Source organism: Ovis aries, chromosome 3 (assembly GCF_016772045.2).
Source record: "Ovis aries strain OAR_USU_Benz2616 breed Rambouillet chromosome 3, ARS-UI_Ramb_v3.0, whole genome shotgun sequence".
Classification (NCBI taxonomy): domain Eukaryota; kingdom Metazoa; phylum Chordata; class Mammalia; order Artiodactyla; family Bovidae; genus Ovis; species Ovis aries.
The window spans coordinates 200,068,139-200,089,103 of NC_056056.1; the positions used below are offsets into that span (position 1 = coordinate 200,068,139).

Below are 20,965 nucleotides of genomic sequence, written 5' to 3' on the forward strand. Positions count from 1 at the left end.
TTTTCATCTCTGAGGAAAGCCTTCAAAACTACATAAATACAGTATTCTTATAAAATCAAAGGTATATACATAGTACACCTGAATAACTCATTACTGCAGAACAGAATATCTGAAGCTCTAAACAGGTTATTTTATTGGCAAAGAAACAGCAAACTTTCTAGTACTGTATATTTTCCTAAATGAATATTAACATGAATCTCTTCAAAAGAAACATATTTGTGAGCAATTCTGACATTCTCAGCAGCTCTGGTCAGTTTGGATACTCTAAGAATAAAGTGCCTATCACTAGAAAGTGATTCAATAAACATTTGTTGAATGTACAACAGAAATAATAAATAAGCAAAGAGTATAACCCCAACTTAGGGTTTTATTATGTGACATGAAAAAACAAGAGGTAGGCAAATAAAATCCATCTAGAAAAATATCACACTCAGAGATAAGCTCTGTAAAGAGTCTGCCTGCAATTCAGGAGACCTGAGTTCAATCCCTGGGCCAGGAAGACCCCCTGGAGAAGAGAACGGCTACCCACTCCCATATCCTTGCCTGGAGAAACTCATGGACAGAGGAGGCTGGTAGGCTACAGTCCATGGGGTCGCAAAGAGTTGGATGCGATTGACTGACAAACACTTTCACTTCATTATGAAACACAGTAGAAATTCAGAGCAGGGAAGCGCTAATGGCCTGAACAGTTGTGGGAGTTTTCCTGGAACTTGCAGTGGGTCTCTGCTGGCAGACAAGGGAATCTCTGGGTTAATGAAACATTTTTAGCCTCATGGGAAGAACTCAATACTAAACTTTGCTTTCATTCTCAAATGATGCCATGCCAAAGATCTGTAACTGAAAGACGTGCAGGCTGATCACAGATATTTTTTTCTGCTTGTCTAGTGGATATTTCAAGCCTTTTCACCAGTGGTGATGTTTTTGATTTCCTTAGAAAAATTGTTATATAGGGTATTTTCAACATTTTTTGGCTGCTAAATAAACTGATTTCTCTCCTCTGCCCTCTTCCTTTTTATCTCGCCTGTCTTTTTGAGGGTCATTTAATGAAAGGTCGTATTTTGCCTTTGGAGGAGGAGATAACATATGGTGATCATCCTTCTCGGAATGAAGTTTTTTTCCATTGCCTTCTGGGTTTTTTTTGTTTTTTTTTGTTTTTTTTTTTTTTCTGCTGATCAGAGGCACATTTAACTCCGGATAAGCTAGGAAACAGATCTTTGGCCTCTAAATTTCTGGTAAGCATAGTCAGACTAGCAGAAAACATTACCTATGTGTACTATTTGTGTAGCTTTTTGAGGCTAGTTATTGGCCTGCTATTATCCTTGATGGAATCAGTAGAAGCTGCCCTAAGACTTGACACTGGTATTTTCATGATGCTATAGCTTCATTGTTGTCGTTTAGTCTCTAAGTCATGTCTGTCTTCTTGGGACGCCATGGGCTGTAGCTCACCAGGCTCCTCTGTCCCTGGGATTTTCCAGGCAAGAATACTTGATTAGGTTCTCATTTCCTTCTCCAGGAGATCTTCCCAACCCAGGGGTTGAACCTGGGTCTTCTGCATTGCAGGTGGATTCTTTATTATCTGAGCCACCAGGGAAGTCCCATGCTCTGTCTTAGTTTGTGCTAATTTTTGGAAAGACCACCTGGGTCTTACTACATTTGAATCTCTGTGCTTCTTTCAAGCTCCCAAACTCAACACTCTAATGAGCCTTTTCACACTGTTCAAAAATACCAGTTTTCATTATGGCTTCAAACAAAAGTCCTCTTTCCTCAACTACTTGTCCATGTCCTTGGAGAGTTTGTTACCACTAGTGTGAAAAGTCAGTTTAACAAATGTTCAATTATCTCAATAATAAAAAGAATCCTCAAGTTAAATCCCTGGGTAAATTTGTTATGATGAAACATACATCTATTTTCTCTGCTGTCAAAAATCACATGGATTTGGGCCTCTCATGACCTTGAAGAATTCTCAGGGTCTCTAAGGTTTGATGAATAATTGATGCTTACGCATCATTCATCTCACCGGCTCCATTGTTCTAGCTCCTCTGAAAATGCAAAATAATCTCTTTGGTACTTACTGATATAAAAACTGAGTGATTTTGCTGACTGACTGTTTCGAGTTTCGCAAGATCCTGAGGAACTAAAGGTTGTCACAGATAACTTATATTTCCCGGGCTCCTTCAGTTCTGCAACAAATTCATGTGCTTCTTCGTCCACTGTCAAATATTCAGTAAAGTTTTCTAAATCATATATAAAGAAGAGAATATATATGAATTGATATCTCGAACAGCCTTGGCTATAGACAAGTCAATTAATTTTTTTTAAAGTATTTTCTTATATTGCCTCTTTCCCTATGTTGAGTTGAATTAAATCTCCAAACTAAAATTGTTATTGAAAAAAGATGGTTAAGAGTTCAAATTGTTTTCTTACAGTACTTTAAAATAACTAAATTAAAATATGGTGTCCAAATCAATAAAAATATGGATAGATATATATTGCATTCTTACATACTGTCAGCCAGTAAAATGATACACACAAAATGGAAGTATAATGTTAGGAGAAGATAGCAATGATCAACTTTCTCATTTGGATATAAAGAATTAAAAGAAATAGTACCAAATGTTGTGCAAGTTCTTTGTGATAACATTAAATATCCATAAATATCTTAAAGTATATTGAATTATTTTCTAGTTAGAAATAATCCTCTGGGTATATTTTCTGATACATTATATTTTGCTTCATTGGCTGACTTCCAGAACTTTTAAAAGTAAAAATGATTTTTACATTGCTTCAAAGGTCCGTCTCCTGCTGCTTATTACTTCATTTGAAGTTTTTTTTTTTTTATCATTTGGTGACCAGAGTAGCCTTTAACAGAACACACTGCAGTCAGATAAAAGCATGATTGAACTTTCATGGAAATAAGCATTACAAAGTATTCTAAGATATAAGACCTTATTTTCTAGAGACTATATCAAGGAACAGAAAAATAAAAGACTAAGGGAACTTTTTAAAAATATAGGCAATTCAGGCAGATGTTAAGACTTTTGACTCAAATAATTGTAAATGACAAAGGAGTTCAATTTTATATAATATTTGGGTATTGTTGGTTGCTCTATACTCCAATATAGAGGAATTCACAAATCTTGTATTTCATTCTATTGGATAAAATAGGGGCAAACAGTATGTCATCTATGAGACTATATGATTTGAATACCCTAGCATGTAAGTCAGGCTGTCAATTTAATCTCAAATTTTGACAGCTTGACAACTTTTGCCACTCAAGCTACTAGACTGGAGACCAAAAAATGAATCATGCCATTATAAAAAAAGACAAACAACAAATAACTATGAAAATCTACCAAACAACAATTCAGACATGATTCATGACCCAAATTTACTGAATGCCATGGCCCTATTTTTCATAAAGTAACAGGTTAAATATAAAGAATGTCTCTTGGCTGCTAAGTGAATACAATATATATAATATGGCAGCTAGAGTGAGAATACCAGTTGCTATGTATTTTTATTCTACTACCAGTCCCTCTTTGGAAAAATGTGAGTGGTGCTGGCTCCAGGGGAGCACCCCCTGAGGGGAATAAGACTAGCCTGATAAGCAGGACCCAGGTCCGCTACTCTAGGGAAAGTAGCCATGTTGTCGGCAAGATTCTTTTGCTGCATGCTTCCCAAATTTGTGTTCTGGGAAAACAGAACACTTCTCCAGGATATTCTGTAATTTGTGATGGTTAGAAATCTAATTCAACATCTATTCAAAGTTTCCTCAGTGGCCTGGGGGAGGTGAAATGTCAGCAATAAAATGTGGACAATTGCCTATACTTGCGATGTGTGAACTACCCAAACCGGGTTCTGACCCAATCTGTTCATTTTCGTTTTCTGGTTTCATTCGGCCTTGGGATATTCAAGAAGTTCTTCATTTTCTTTCCCATTTTTCTTTACATCTTAACTGTCTACCTTCAGTCTTTCTTTCTAAATGTAATTTTTAAAAGTTCCCATTGCCTGTACCTTTACACCATTTCTTATGTCCTCTGATTTCCTAGTACTTTACCTTCTCTTTCTATGAGGATATGGAACCCATCAAAGGCAGTGGGTGGTTTTGGTGGTAACCAACTCAATATCATTTGTACAGGGAAAGAAGAGAAAGAGCTGGATGCCGATTTCTCCGTCTCACTGAGTGTACTGTTGTTTTCGTATTCTGTGGGAAGTACAGTGACAAATTCATCTTCGCTTTCAGGAGTCGCAGATGCACTGTCCCACCAATATGGCTGCGGTGTTGTTTCGAAATCACTGCTGTTAAAATCAGGCCAACCAGAAGAAATGTTGCCAGAGGGAATTTCAGGAGTGTCATCTGTAAAATGGAAGACTTTGTCCTTTCCCATTGTATCTTGTGACCTCATGAACGATTCCTCTGGGAAACTGCCGCTCTCTTCTTCCCAGTTGTTTTTGTTCAAGTTCACTATACGAACTGAGATATTCCGAGGTGGATAAGGAGCTGTAAGAAAGAGAATTATCATTTTACGTATTTTTAAACTATTATAATGAGTACTTTATTAATGAGTCAAACATAAAAGCAGATTCAGAAAACAGAGTTTAATTGTCCTTTTACATCAAGAACAAGTGTCATTTCAAGTATATGTCTATCTAAGATTTTGTACATGATGTGCACACATTAACACTTCAAATACATTAAATGGTACTATGTTAGTCGAAGTGGTGACTGAACCATTTCCAAAGTAGAGTTACATTCATATTTTTCAGCTTATCACAATCTCCTTTCTAAAAATCTGAGTCTCTGTCACTAGATCTTTTTTTACAAAAAAGCAACTATAGTGTCTTATAGCTATCAAGGCTAAAAATACTCCCTATGACATAGTTGCACTTAGGAGAGTTGCCTGTCGAAATTACCTTTAGAAACTTTAACACATATGTTGCAAATATGGCTTCACTTTCAGCCTCTCAAAATGAAAACTATGCCCACAGAATAAGTTTATGAGTTATGGAAGTATGCTTTTCTAGTGGTAGAAAATTATGAAGGCCACTGAGTGGTCTCTACCTGCAACAAATTCTACGTATCTTTCAAACAGCAGCTCAACACTCACCTCTTAGGAGCTCTTAATAAAAATTAATCTTTTGCTCTTTCATGCTGCTATATGACTTTGTGTGTACATGCTCAGTCACTTCAGTCGTGTCTGAGTCTTTAATACTATTTCTTGCATTCTGCCTTGTGTGATTGCCAATAGCTGTTTAGTTGCTAAGCCATGTCCAACTCTTTGTGATCCCATGGATGTAGCCCATCAGACTCCTCTATCCATGGGATTTCCCAGACAAGAATACTGGAGTGGGTTGCCATTTCCTCCTCCAGGGGATATTCCTGAACCAGGGATTGAACTCATGTCTCCTGCATTGGCAGGTGGATTCTTTACCATTGAGCCTCCAGGGAAGCCCATGAGTGCCAGTAGTACCTCTACCATTTTTGCGGCCAGGAAACCATTTCAGTGAACTTTGTCTTCATCTCTCCCGGTACTTTAAAAATCTCCCAGGTAGAAGAGGTTCAACTAGCTTCTTTACTTGAATAATGAAAACTACAAGTAGAATCTTAGGTGTTGATGTGAGGTGAATAAAATATTAATATTTAGCTGAAATAGTTTCTTTGTTTTGGCCTAAAGAATGAGAATCATGACATCTTAAAACTTCAGATTGGCAGGGTCTGTTGGTGATCTATTATAACCCATTTCCAATGTTTGTATGAATTCCTCATGCTTATCGAATACTTAAGCATGTTTTTTGGGGAAAATGTCAGTTATATTGGTATTGGTGATGGGTATCTAGCATGTGTATATTTATTTTACCCATCCATTCTTTTACCTTCCCACCCATCTATCTATCTATCCATCCATTCATCCATCTATCCATCCTATGATTGTGCTTCATATTAGTGATGATACTAAAGTTAAGCACCGCCAAGTTTTAGGTGTATCTGAATCCTAATATTTTCTTTTAATAATTAGATAATCTATACTAGAACATCTCACATCTGTTCTTCTGCCATATGGTTATTATGTCATATTGTAGATTTACTGATGTCTACTTGATTCAGTTAAGTTGCTTACTTATACCTTTTGGTAATATCACATGCTATTTTATTCAAAGATTAAAAATCTGTGATTTCATTGACATTTAAATTTTTTATTGAGTATTTTGCTCAGTTCATTTTACATTGATAGAAAATTAATTTTAGATTATTGAAACATGTATTCTTTTTCTGAGTTCTGGAACAGAATTTTCCTTAGAATGACAGAAAACATATATATAACAATAACATATAATTTAATTATTTTTTCACTAAATTTGATTTTTCAAATGACTTACCAGTTCTATGCTGTTTGGGTTCATGACTGACACCACTGTACTCCACAAGAGTGCTTTTATTAAAAGTTGCCTCAGACACCAGCTGAAAGGTGATATTACTATAGCATATTCCTGGCAGCCAGTGATTAAACACTGTTTTTCCCTTAAAAAAATCTGAGAAAAAAACACAATTATATTAAATTTTTGGTTTTCTAAATATCACAGACTTCTAGAAAATTTTGAACAATTATGACTATCTGTCAAATAATATTTCCTGTGGCTTCTAGTATAGTCAGTAATAAAAAATTGATTTAAGGCTAGAGATGAAAACTGAAATTTTTAGACTCAAAGGCTTTTTCTGCAAGAATTAGGTACAATTGGAATTAAAATTTTATTATAGGAACATTTGATGTATTAAGTGGAAATGGTAACATATAGAAATTGTAGAGATTAGGTTTATGCTAATCATTTACTGTAAGAACCCAAGGTATTTTGCCAATTTATTACTTAGGAAAAAATAATTTTACAAGAAATGCTTTCACTAGACTCACTTGTAAAGTATAGCCTATTTTTTTTTTAAAGAAAATGATTTGTCATTTGGCAAATAGGACCTTCCTGAAAAAAGAAGAAAATTTTAAAAATTGAATTTTATTTAAAAAGTTTTTTTGGAAGATAATAATAAACTTAAAAACCCAATCCAAGTTGGAAAGAAATGAGGGAAAGGAACTGAAAATATAATTTGTTGAGTGAAAAGCCAAAAATAATTTGAAAAATTAGATAACTTAAAAAAAGAGCATACTAGTTAACATTTTTAAACTCATGGAATTTAGCTCAACAAAAGTGTCAGTGATGGTTTTCAGTTATTTATAAACTTATATTTGCATGTGATCAATAAGCAAACAAGGTCCCAATTACTAATTTTCAGATAATCTGGTTTCATTGAAAACAAAGAATGCAGTAATAGAGTCTATTTTTATTTGATTTTTTTTTAAGTTAAAAAAAAAAAAAAACCTGTAGAGTAACTGCATGTGCCTTAAACATTGTCTCATTAAAAAAAAAAAAATCCATGGAAGATTCAGGAGTTTATAAAAGCAGCAAGTCAAAGTGGGATGTTTCTGGGTATCATGCCATAGGTGGTTGAGTAAGTATCCTCTACCTGGTTTTCATTCACAACTAATTAACTTTGAGAACCAGAAACACTTGGCGCAGATAAATGTAGTGACTCTGTGTCCTGAGAATATTTGTCTGTCCAGTTCAGTTCCAAAAACTAAATGTCCTCTGTCCTCTCCCTGTCCCTCTCCCACTTGGCCCACTTCTGCTCTCTAGCTTATTCAGAGGAATTGACTGGATTTCTTTAGAAATTTTTAATTTCCCTGGACCCTCTTCTCTCTCTCTCTGACCACAAGATTCCAATCAAGCCAGTAAAAATAGTGAAACCCATTTTTGTATATTAATGCAGTCATTTAACTAGTCATACAGATAAATACACACAAAGGAACTGAAAAGTATTGCCTTAAGCATTCGAGAATAATGTTGGACCATCTCCAAATGAAACTTTTTGAGAGGCCCCCATCTAACTTCTCAGGTCTGGAAATGCCTTAATGCACTCAGAAGGAAATGATTAGGTGCTGTGCTTCTAAATTTAAATTTAAATTTTTTTCCTGCACCAGACATGCAAGAATAATATTTGGCAAGAAAAACATGTAAGTCATAATAATTTGAGTTTTTCTTATGTTTATGCATGACACATAACTCTAAAATAATGAACCAAACATTTTAACTCTCCTCATAACAATATTTTCATGCATCAGTAACTATTTTTATTAATTCATTATGATCAAACAGTGAATTATAAGACTTCTTCAAAACAAGAACAAGAGCAAAACCATTTGGCAGAAATTATGTAAAATGTAAGAGTCATCATTTTTCTTCTTTCTGTTGCCTCTTACCTTTATATAGCATTGTCCGGAAGTCTTTACCTTCCCAATAGCTTATGTTTACTCTTGTGAAAACGTTATATTTTTCTGGATAATGAATTTCAAAGAGGACTCCTGTTTCAGGAGAAGGTTTATAGTCATATATTGAAACACTGGTTACAGGAAGAGGTTCTGCAGAAGGAAAGTTAATGGAGAAAGGGGAATTGGGAAAAGAGCAAAATACCATTATCAATACTTGGAAGTGCCAAGGATGACACCTATTAGCATTTTACACATACTTTAATTATCTGTAAGACACTAAACTCCTCAGTACTCCTGAGCTGACTGTTCTCCTTAGCAGTAATTAATAAAGCATATTTTATGTGGCAATTTCTGCTTTTCAAAAAACTTTCATATTCATTTTTCCAATTGCCTTTTGCAACAATCCTAAGATCTAGGAAGAGCAAATATTCATATCATCATTTAACATAGAAAAATAATGATAACTGAGACTTTAAATTACTTGTCAAAGGTAATTTAACTAGGACATGGTGGAATCTGTATCTACAGATTCCTAGTTCATTTTTCCCCCAAGTCAAGAAAATTTGATATTAATAACAGACAAGCAACAGAAAATAGGCTTTCTGGGAGGCAGGTGCAGTGGTAAAGAATCCACCTGCCAATGCAGGAGATGCAAAGGACTTGTATTGTTGGGTTCCTGAGTGGAGAAGATTCCCTGGAGGAGGAAATGGCAACCCGCTCCAATATTCTTGCCTGGAAAATTCCATGGACAGAGGAGACTGGCAAGCTACAGTCCATGGGGTCACAAAGAGTGGGACATGACTGAGTACAATAGAAAATATATTTTGGCTCTGACCAGGCATAAATGTTTTAATAATCAGTTATTTCTTCATGTGAGCCTAGCACTTTTTAAATATTAAGTATAAGATTGCAAACCATCCTATATTATGAGAATTATAGTTCATGATATTTATCAACCTTTCTACAGAAGTTTAAAAATGTTTATTTTTATTTTGTATGAGTTGTTAACATATCACAAAACTTTGTAAATAAATACTCATTTTTTAAATAACAGATTGATTGCTTTACGTCTGAATCTCCTCCATTCCCACTTTTCAGCCCAAGTCTTGCACAATGCCAGAGTCCCTTCACTCTTTAGTAGGATCTAATGAATGAGTCTTACTAGCATGCATTTCATTCAAGAAAATATTTAAAATAATTTGGCATGGAGTTAACTCTTTATTGGCTTCCCTGATGGCTCAGCAGGTAAAGAACCCACCTGCAAAGCAGGAGGTACAGGGGTCATAGGTTCAGTCCCTGAATGGGGAAGATGGCAACCCACTCCAGTATTCTCAGCTAAAAAATCCAATCGACACAGTCTGTGGGGTTGCAGAGTCAGATACGACTGAGCAACAAAGCACGAATCAACTCTTATAGAAAAAACTGATTTTGATTCAAAGTTTTAGCAACAAGAGGATCCTTGGACATCTATAGCCTAAATGAAATAGACTTAGTTTAAGTTTTACACTTTGAAATTTCAATTTCAATAACATAAGAACCCTAAATTTGACTTAGTTCATTCAACAGTTACCTACTTTGTATCAATCTGTAGCTAAATATTTTTTTGTTGTTTTTAAAAATCTAAATTTATATTTATTCTAAATGTTTATTTTTGCCAATTTCTGTTTCATTATTGCTTAATCTTTTTAAATAAGTATAATTCTTTCATCTATCATTTTATTCATGATAACATACTACACATTTTTGTTATGTTGCTACATAAAACATAATCCAACATGTGATAATAATTTTGATGTCTGTCTTGCTTAGCATAGATTTTGTTTGTTCTAAACCATAAACCCTTGGCCAAATTTTGCTTTCTCATTGTCCCATTTCTTGTTTTTTCTTCACTGTTTTGAGGCAGTTTAGCATCCTTTCAGCTCACCAGAAGCTGTAGTCTAGGGCCAGGGCATATAATATCACTTTGGGGTACTTGATATTATGGATGATATAGGTGTTTTCACAAACTCGTTCTCTGAGTAAGAGGGTAACTAAGCTTGGTACTTGACAGTAAGACTATGTATCTCTTGCACCCTTAGGACTCCACATGTGCCTTTTTTGGTAAGCAGGGAGAATCTTTGCTTTCAACAGTGAGCCTGGCTCTGGGTCATATCTAACGTGTACAAATTCAATCCTTCCTACCCTCTGGTGACCCAGACTCAGTACTGTCTTCTTTCAGACTCAGAGCACAAAGGCTCCATGACTTCAGCCTTCTTCCCTACTTTGAGTTTCTGATTCATGGAGACACCTATCTTATTTCTGAGCCTAGAAATATATTTCTGGTTTTCTTTTCACTTTGTGGTGGAAGCAAAGAATATACGACAAAGCAGAAATTTACCGCATTATTTTTACTAAAAAACCCTACCATAGAGTCCCATTTTTTCTTTCAATAAAAAATTAAAAATGGCATTTAATAGGGTTATTATTTCCTCATTAGGTGGCCCACATAATAAAAACTATGTTCAAATTGAATATTTCCTGTTTCTTAATTCCCTTTGAACCGTCATGACAGTTCATAAATAGGAAGACTCTTATTAAAGTTCTGGATGTGACTATCTTAGAAGATGAAAAAACGAAAGCAAATGCGGAGTAAGTACTGTTTTAAGAAAGCAGCTGTAGGCTTGTACTTGTTAATATCTGCTAATTGCTGAGGTGATTTCTTCCTGTGATTGCTCTGTTTTTAGGAACTAAAAGGAAAGCTCAGTATCCTTTGCTTCTGATGTGACCAACCTAAGGACATGTGTCTTCTGACATAATCCTCTTGATGGAGACAAACCTGGGCTTAGTCTCCCACTTCTGATGTCAGGAGTAGGGAAAAGGGAACGATCCAGGTCCCAGGCCAGAACTCTTGTCTGATGCTTAGATACAGCCTGGGACCTGACCTAATGGTTCAGCTGTATCCAAGTTGGCCACTGAGTTGAGCTGGCAGCAGCAGCCACCTGTGGCCCAGGAAGGATGTTTAACACTGCATCTACTAACTTAGTTCAAGTCCTCATCATTTCTTTTGTGGGAGAGTAAAATTTGCCACCACAAAATGTGTCTCTTTGGCATGAGGCTTTTTTAAGAAACAGAAGAATCAGGAAGAAACTTTGATCTTCCCCCTAACTGCCTAAAAGAATTTAGATAGAGGGCCTGTCCCTGGAGTAGAGTATCACCAGAGGGATTGGCAAAGAATATGGGCTGGAAGTGGTGAGAGAAACTCAGCAGGGCTTGGAGATCAGAGTCCTCTCTGTGTCCTGCGGTCTCTTCAGGGCCCAGCAAACATTTGTTTATCAAACATCTGCTTTTCCATCTTCATGTACATTGCCTTCCTCCTCCTTTATGGTCTCAAATCACTACCCCAACATCTTCTTTTGTCTTTAGCTGAAGATGGTTTCTAAGGAGAAGGTTTTGGCCACTTCAGAGAATTCTTGTTTTCCTGGGTCTCCCATCTACACAATTGATTACATTTCAGTTTGATTTTCTTTTGTTCATCTGTCTCACATCAATTTAATTCTTAGACCAGCGTGAAAAACCTGGAAGGGTAGGTAGGAATTTCTTCCTCTCCAACATTTTCCTGAAATATTTAAATAACTTTCTAAATTATTCTTCCTGCCTCCAATCTCACCTTAATTTTTCTTATCTCTGTTTAAACGTTTTAAGCTTTCAGGCTACTTGATATTCTCACTTTTGTCAGTCTCTGTTATAAATCTGTCACCTCCACCTCACTGATTTTTCCCCATCTGATCTTTTCTGTTTCTCCTTTCCTCTCAGCTTCTTGAGAAAATTTCTATTTAATGTCATTGGTATTAATTATACTTAGTGATCTTACACTGGATGCTACAAACTATGTTAAGGAGTTTGTTTAAAATTTTTTTTAGTATAAAAAATTTACATCATTTAATAGCACCCACTACCAAATCAGTAATCAACAGCCCACAAGCCAAATCTGGCCTGCCACATGTTTTTGTATGATTTCTGAGCAAAGAAGGCTATTTACAGTTTAAAATGGTTGACAAAACTCAACAGAAGAATACTATTTCATGACACATGAAAATTATGTGAAATTCAAATTTTGCTGTTTTAAAATAAAGTTGCCTTAGAATACAGCCATGCTTATTTGTTTATGTATTATCTATGGCTGCTTTTCTGCTAACATAGTGGAGTTGAATCACTGTAACACAGACCATATGGTCCACAAAGCATAAAATATTTATTACCTAGGCCTTTACAGGAAAAGTTGGCTAACCAGTGGACTAGATTATAAATTAGAAAACTAGAAAAATGGAATAATCTGCCAAAGTCTACATTATGGTTCCCAGATTTCTCTGACTCTAAAGTTCATGCTTTGATCCACTATTCAAAATATCTGCGTGATAATTTGTCCATTCCAAGGCAAGATTCAGAACATGTGTCTTGCAGCTCTGTTAAAAGAAAGAGATTTCCCCCAATCAAATTGTATGTCATTCCTTTGTATAAGACCTGTCCTCATTCCTCGTCACTTAAAGATTAAGATCTAAACACTTTTGTAAAGTATTCAAGGTTATTCCCAATATTTCTAGTGACCTTTTTCTTCATTTTCTGGAATCACAGATGCTTGCCATCTTCACTCTTGGAGTTCACAGGTGTGCCCTGCTACATACCTATGCCTGCATTTTTTAAAATCTATGATTCACTTTAAGTCTGAGTGTAACACTTTCCATTGCTTATGCATTTGGCAAGTTTTCACTAAACTTTTCATCATTGTTTCTTCTGAGGTGCCTTCCCAATGTTTCCTAAGAAGGCTGGGTAGTCTCTTACATAATTCTGTGACAGCACTTATCATATATTTGTAATGTTTTCTTTATCTTTTCCACTATTGTATACCATCTTTGAGAGTGGGCATTTTATTTGTTTCTCTGCCACCTAGGATGTGGCACAGAGAATGTAGACGATGTATAAAGTAAAAACTCAGATATTATTTTTATTTACCATGTCTGAATTTCTATGCCCCACGTATGCTCTGTAGTTATGTCTCTAGGACTTTACAAACACAGGAGACAGTAGTGTGTAAAGAGGATTTCCTAACTTTCTAAGAAGTTGTTTTCATGTATTACTTCATCTCCTGAGAAACTACTCCTTGTTTCTAATGTGCCCACGATATGCTGAAGGTTCTCAAATAGTTAAATATTAATCAGATGTCAGAACCTAAGGGTTATGAAACTCTTGAACTGGCCAAATGATTTGTTTGTGCTGAATTTATTCTTTGCTATGTTCCTCAGCTTTCTCTGAGAGTGCCAGACTCAGAACAACTGTAGAGAAATATCAAAGGGCTGCCCTAGGGCCAATTGCTTTGTCATTGCTTATTTCATGAAGACAAAGATCTAACACACAAGAAATGACTGCATCAAATGTACCCTTTTATTCTCGACTTGTCAGCTATGGGAGCAGATCCTACAAATGTTCCGTGAACTTTCAAGAAACCTTCCTCTTAGAAAAATAAAGATGGGAAAAATACATCATTAGCTGATAAATAATGGTAATTTTAGAGCTCAAAAGTAATCTTAGTCATCCATTTTAACTCTCTTTTCTAAAAGAGGAAGCTGAAACCCAAATACCACTAATGTTCCAGAAATATTTGTACCAAAAAACCCAGTTCTTATAGTCCCAAACTATTACTGCTTTCAAAACTGGGATGGTGTAATTAAGTATTTGAAAATGGAATAGAAGGTGAGAGACAATAAACCATCATTAATTAATTTTTACTCTTTAGATATCAGTGCAGGTTTCCTCTTTCACTTAGGGTGTAGAAAACTGCAATTCAGTATTATCCCTCGACATCTAACAGTGAGAAGAAAAAGCCAAATAATGCATGAGACATAATTTTTCTTGAGTTTATCAGAGAGATGAGATTGCAAGGCAGCCAAATTAACTAAATTCCAAAGACGAGCCCCTCTGGGACACCAGAGGGGACACTGCCGCTCTTTTCCCTTTAGTAGGGCATGGCAGAAAGAAGGAGCACCATTAAAGCTGGAGAGAAGAAAGCAACTAACATTTTCCTGATGCTTACAGGCAGTGTGTGCATTTATGCTCAGTCGTGTCTGACTCTTTGTGACCCCAGGGACTGTAGCCTGCCAGGCTTCCCTGTCCATGGGGATTCTTCAGGCAAGAGCACTGGAGTGGGTTGCCATTTCCTACTCCAGGGGATCTTCCCAACCCAGGGATCGAACCCACAGCTCTTGCAATTCCTACACTGGCAGGTGGATTCTTTCCCACTAGCATTTTCCAGGAAGTCCCTCCCATACATAGAAGATGGCTACATTCCTTGAGATATTTTATTTTCTTTTATTAACAATTGGCTGTTCCTACTATCTTCCCTTTGTTGCAAAACTCCTATATATCCTAGCTCCCCACTTGCCTCCTTGGAGCAGTTTTCTCAGGGTTACTTGAGATGCTGCCTCTGGAGCTTGAAGTTTGCAGTATCCTGAAGAAGTGTTCAGTCTCCTGAACAAAACTTAACTTTCAGCTTTCAGGTTGTGTGTACCTTTTTTAAGTTGACATGCTAAAACAATAACATTTTGAATGTAATTGGTTAAGTAAACTATGTTATTAAAATTTATTTCGCCTTTTCAGAAAATATGTGTCTAGCAGAAAATTTAATATTACAAATGTGATGATTGGCTAGTGCTAGTCTAAAAGACAGAGATTTTCAGATTGGGGAAAAAAAGCAGATCCAACTGTATGCTGTTACAAGAAACCCATTTACCTATAAAGATGCAAGTAGGTTAAAGTATAAAAATGAAATAAGTATACTATGAAAATATTTAAAGAAAACTAAAATGTCTATATTAATATCAGACAAAATAGACTTCAACACAAGTCATTTGATCAAGGATAAAGGGGGACATTGCATACAGATAAGAAAGTTAACCTATTTTCCAGGCAAGAGTACTGGAGTGGGTTGCCATTTCCTTCTCCAACAGGAAGACATAGTAATCCTAAAAGTATTTGCACCTAACAACATAACAACAGAGCTTGAAAAGAGATAAAGCATAAATTAAAAGACGTGAAAGGTGAAATAAACAGATCCACAGTCTCTGTCAATCACTGTTAGAACAAGTTGAAAGCAAATCATTAAGGATAGAAGACTTGAACAACCAAGTGACCTAAACTGACATTTATTATAACATCACTCAACCAGTGCTCACGGAATGCATAACAAGATAGGCCATTCGATTGAATTTGCACAATTGAATTTGCATAAGCGAAGAGGAGCTAAAGAGCCTCTTGACGAGGGTGAAAGAGGAGAGTGAAAAAGCTGGCTTAAAACTTGACATTCAAAACACTAAGATCATGGCATCTGGTCCCATCACTTCATGGCAAATAGATGGGGAAAATGTGGAAACAGTGACAGATTTTATTTTCTTGGGCTCCAAAATCACTGCAGACAGTGACTACAGCCACAAAATCAAAAGACTCTCGCTCCTTGGAAGAAAAGCTACCACATACAAACCTAGGCAAGCCTAGACAAAAAGCAGACATCATTTTGCTGACGAAAGTCCATATAGTCAAAGCTATGGTTTTTCCAATAGTCATCAAAGGATATGAGAGTTGGACTATGAAGAAGGCTAAGCACTGAAGAACTGATGCTTTCTAACTGTGGTGCTGGAGAAGACTCTTGAGAATCCCTTGGACAGCAAGGCAGTCAAACCAGTCAGTCCTAAAGGAAATCAACCCTGAATATTCACTGGAAGGACTGACGCTGAAGCTAAAGTTCTGATTTTGGCCACTTGATGCAAAGAGCTGACTCACTGAAAAAGACCTCGATGCTGGGAAAAAACCCTGATGCTGAGGGCAGTAGGAAAAAGGGAAACAGACGATGAAATAGTTGGATGGCAACAGTGACTCAGTGGACCTGAGTCTGAGCAAACTCCAAGGGATAGTGAAGGACAGGGAAGCTGGCATGCTGTAGTTCATGGGGTCTCAAAGAGTCAAACAGAACTTAGTGACTGAACAGCAATAATGGTCTCTCATTTACTTAGATCAACAAAAAGGTCTCTGCAAAATTGCCCAGTTTTTGGATAGTCAACAACACATCTCCCAGCCCACATATCAAAGAATAAAATCACAAAGGAAAATAGAAGATACTTTGAATAGAACTTACTTCATGTGCTAAAATATCAACAAGATATTCCAGAAATCTTTCACTATTTACTTACTTAAATTTCTTTGTGAACCATTAACTAAAAGCTGGCTTCTCCAGCTTTGTCTAATCCAGAGTAGCTGAGCTCATGTTAATGAGTGTTGGGTCAGCAAAAGTCACTACAGCTTTATTTTTCTCTGTGTCTTAGCCCTTTTCCCCCCTGGCTCTCTTTCCTGTTACTTGCTTAACTAAATTGAATAAATATTTATTGATCACCAATTAAGCATAAGGGTTATACTAGATGTTCCTTTGACGTTATGAAGATACGTCCCTGTCCTTCACTATCTCCTGGAGTTTGCTCAAACTCATGTCCACTGAGTCACTGATGCCATCTAATTATCTTATCCTCTGTTTCCCCTTTTCCCACTGCCCTCAGCATCAGGGTCTTTTCCCAGCATCGAGGTCTTTTTCAATGAGTCAGCTCTTTGCATCAAATCAGAGGGCTTCTGATTTCAAGGAGTTATATTAGAGGCATTATGTACCTAGATCTGCTGCCTGGCTCTATTAGCTTCTAATTCACTATTTCTGAAGCTTAAGATAGTATTTCATCAGGCAAGTCCATTCTTTGATTCAGTGAGGTTATAGATTTGTTCATTAAATCTTTAAACCTTGAAGGTCTTGGGTCTGTGCCATTCCTGATTTTTAGAACTCAGTACTGTTCCTGGTATTCTGCCAAGGGAAACTTTAATTACTTTTTGACAGACATGTTAAAAATAGGTCCTGTAGGTTGATTCTGCATTCTTGCTTCTTGGTGTTTTTCTTTTTACCCCAGTGTAAATATCACTATGTCCTTCTCCCTAACTGTAGCCAGAAAGATCATTTCAGACGGCAATTAAAAGGTTGCAGTCGCTGGAAAATTTGCACTGAGGAACAATGAACAAAAAGAACTTTGCTGAGACATTACATTGCTTAAGTGATAAACTCTACCATCTTCTAGATAACAATTGGTGATGGACAGAGAGGCCTGGCGTGCTGCAATCCATGGGGTTGTAAACAGTCAGACACGACTGAGCCACTGAACTGATAACAGTTTTTATCTATACCTCAGCTTATGGGGCTTCTCTGGTGGTTCTGCAGTAAATAATCCACCTGTCAACGTAGGAGACTCAGGCTTCATCCCTGGGTTAAGACGATCCCTTAGAGGAGGAAATGGCAAGCCACTCCAGTATTCTTACCTGGGAAATCCCATGGACAGAGGAGCTTGGCGGGCTACAGTCCACAACACAACTTAACAACTAAACAACAACAACCTCACCTTATACAGTAGAATTGAATTTTACTTTGAGATTACGTTTTAAAGTCAGAGAGTAAAGTAAAAATCACATATAGATAAAACCACTCCTAAAAAATTTCTAATATCAGCATGACCTCTTAAGGCAGGCGTTACTAAAGATTAAAATGTCAGTCACATTTTATTTTCTCAGTTTTTTTCTTGGGCATTGGAAACAGGCTATTTTCAGGCTGAGGTGGGGAAAAGCAACTGATAAATGATGTCTTTTATTCTCTCTCAGCTAAAAATGTGTAATTGGAATTTGAGCCAGCTAAATATGAGAATAAATTCTTTACTTCAAAAAGCAAGTTGCTTAACATGAGACTATATGTTCTAGTGGGAAAAAAAAACTTAATTATGATCATACTATTAAATTATATAATAGCAAATTACATGGTCCAATCATGTAAAATGGCCATTCAGTCTCAAAATACACTATTGAGATTGACTTTTTTGTTTAAAACACATTTTTTTTTTAAACAAAAGGTTGCAATATAATGTGATCAACTTCTGTGAGAAACTATATTCAAAGTGAAGCAGAACTTTGAACTTTGTTGATCTTGCCATTCTGGACTGACTCTGAGAACTAAAAGAGAATACACCCAACTAAGAAACACAGAGGATCATATTACATATGATGCTTACTTGTTAACACAGTGATTGATCTGGATGGCTTGGTAACCACGTTTCCATTTACCACTACCAGAGTGATTACATAATATAGGCCATGATAATTGGCCTTAAAGATAATGGGAGGAGGCAAAGTACTGTTGAATTCCTCAAATTCGAAGAAGTAATTTTTTGATTCACCAGTTATTTTCACAACATACACAGATGATGGACTCATGACGTCTGAAGCTTCTAAAGAGACAGCGATGCTATTATCATCTCGGACAGTTACGTGGAATGTGGTAGCATCCTGTTTAAGAAAACAGAGAAAAAGAAAGTGGAGGTCAAGTTTCAGATTATTTTCATTAAAATTATACGGAGATAATTTCCCCAAAACTAATGTTGTGACAAGCATTGCTTCCTGAAATAAGGTTACACAGGTATTTTTAGTATATGCAGAAAATAAAAAAGAGGAATATTAGCCCTATTGTGGCTATTGATCTTCTCAGGCTTTTTTACTTTTAGCATTCTTCTGGATTGAAAAGCTACTTCCAATTCATGGATTGTGCCATGTAGTGAACACAAAATAAAAACATCATGGAACTGTGTAAAAATAAGTGAATGAAAATCATCTTGGCACTCAACTTTCAGAGAAGTGCTTGTTTTCATCTCTGTTGAAAAAGCTATATGGTTTAAAGAAGCACTGTTTTACTTGGGAGGGAGTAGTCCTGCTGTAGTCCTAGGAAAATTCTAGAAGAATGTTTCAACGCAGTTATTTTCTCTTTGACAACTCATCTGCCAGTTCTGACAACTAAAAAAAAAAAAAAAAATCAGGGCTGAAAAACCTTATAATCCTTCTCTTTAAATTTTAACCAGTCCTCATTAAAAGAAACCATGATGCTCTTTGAAGAAGGGACTGGACTGAAAAGCCGTGGGCATTGATGGAAAAGTCAGCAGTCAGTGCACTGAAAACTTTGCTCCAAGTCCCCAGGTAATTGTTTATGATCAGTATTTGAAAAATCATTTGTGTAGTTGGTTTAAATATTCCTGCCTGATTTTTTCCCACACTCCATAGGCAGACTGGGACATCAGTTCTCTCATCTTGACAAGACTCGTGTACTTCGTAACATTTGCTGTTCTGTTTTACTTTTCCTTCTGGGTGTGTGTGATGTCCAGGACAAATTATTCCACTGCTCTGAGCCTCAGGTTTTTCTTCCATGAAAGTGGGACAGAAAAATTGCTGAAACTTGTCAAGGACTCACAAGCATCCAGGTACCAAGGTAGGTAAGCTATAGACGTAATCATCACATTTAAGATTCATAGGGATCTCAGGAGACAGATATTATTATTTTCAATCTCGGCTTGTAGCTGAGAAAATTGAGAGCCCGAAAGATTAAGTCACTTGATTCAGGTCACACATATAGTTCAGACTCTTAACCACTGATCTGTACAAGTATCAAGCTTGATCATTCCACGTGTCTTTGTCTTCTCCTCTTGACTTATTTTCCTAACATTGAGACTGACACACAGTATATAGCTAATAAGCATTTGTAAAATGAATGAAAGAATTGCTGATTATATTAATTATATGGGAGCATTCTCCTCTTGGAATTAATCTGCTTATTGATTTTGGCACCTCACATAGTGTCAAGACAAATCAAGCAGGTGACACATCAATCCTTTAAAAGAAGATGCAAAAATATACTGATTTTTTTCTTCTTATTTCATTTTTTAAAGAAACCTAGTTTTTAAAGGTCCTGGTACTAATAAAGAATTGGAGAAGGGCATGGCAACCCACTCCAGTATTTCTGCCTGGAGAATCACATGGACAGAAGAGCCTGGTGGGCTACAGTCCATAGGGTCACACAGAGTCAGACATGATGGAAGCGACTTAGCACCACTTATAAAGACTATCTGGCTATTAAGAGAAGTTTAATTCTATGTTAACATTTTGTAGACTTAATAGTGGTATTGGTATGAATACCATCCCTACCTCACTAGTCTGTAAGTCCTCCAGAGCAGAGACTGTACCTTATTTCTAGCTGTGTCTTCAGCTCTAAGACCAGTACATGGCATACGCCAAGTGGTTTGTGAGCTGAATAGGCCTGGGAAAATTTCTTTAATATGGGACTGTCAGTGCACATTTACTTTATTTTTAAAAATACATTTATTTTACGTTAGTGAAATGGACTCCAAACAATAGCTACAGTACCACTTGCATGCCTGTGTGTTAAGTCACTTCAGTCATGTCCGACTCTTTGTGATGGTATGGACTATAGCCTGCCAGGCTCCACAGTCCATGGGATTCCCCAGGCAAGAATACTGGAGTAGGTTGCCATGTCCTCCTCCAGGGGATCTTCCCTACCCAGGGGTCGAACCCAGGTCTCTTATGTCTCCTGTATTGGCAAGCAGGTTCTTTACCACTGGCACCACCTAGGAAGCCCCCAGATTTGCTTTAAAAAAAAAAATTGGTCTCAGCCTGTAGCACGTGGGATTTTAGTTCTGTAATGAAGGATCAAATCCATGCCCCCTGCAATGGAAGCACGGAGTTGTAACCACTGGACCACCAGG

General features: G+C 36.6%; 1 protein-coding gene across 4 annotated transcripts in view; it reads right to left on the reverse strand.

The window, feature by feature from the left end:
* The window catches only part of PTPRO (protein tyrosine phosphatase receptor type O), a 268,043-nt gene that overhangs the window by 105,530 nt on the left and 141,548 nt on the right, over nucleotides 1-20,965 (reverse strand). For all 4 annotated transcript variants that reach the window (XM_060413365.1, XM_027967840.3, XM_042247492.2 and 1 more), the window contains exons 2-6: nucleotides 18,431-18,704; nucleotides 8,307-8,465; nucleotides 6,379-6,531; nucleotides 4,058-4,501; nucleotides 2,073-2,234 (exon numbers count right to left, since the gene is read on the reverse strand). In XM_060413365.1, the coding sequence (XP_060269348.1) occupies nucleotides 2,073-2,234; nucleotides 4,058-4,501; nucleotides 6,379-6,531; nucleotides 8,307-8,465; nucleotides 18,431-18,704 (1,192 nt within the window). The remainder of the gene's footprint in view (nucleotides 1-2,072; nucleotides 2,235-4,057; nucleotides 4,502-6,378; nucleotides 6,532-8,306; nucleotides 8,466-18,430; nucleotides 18,705-20,965) is intronic.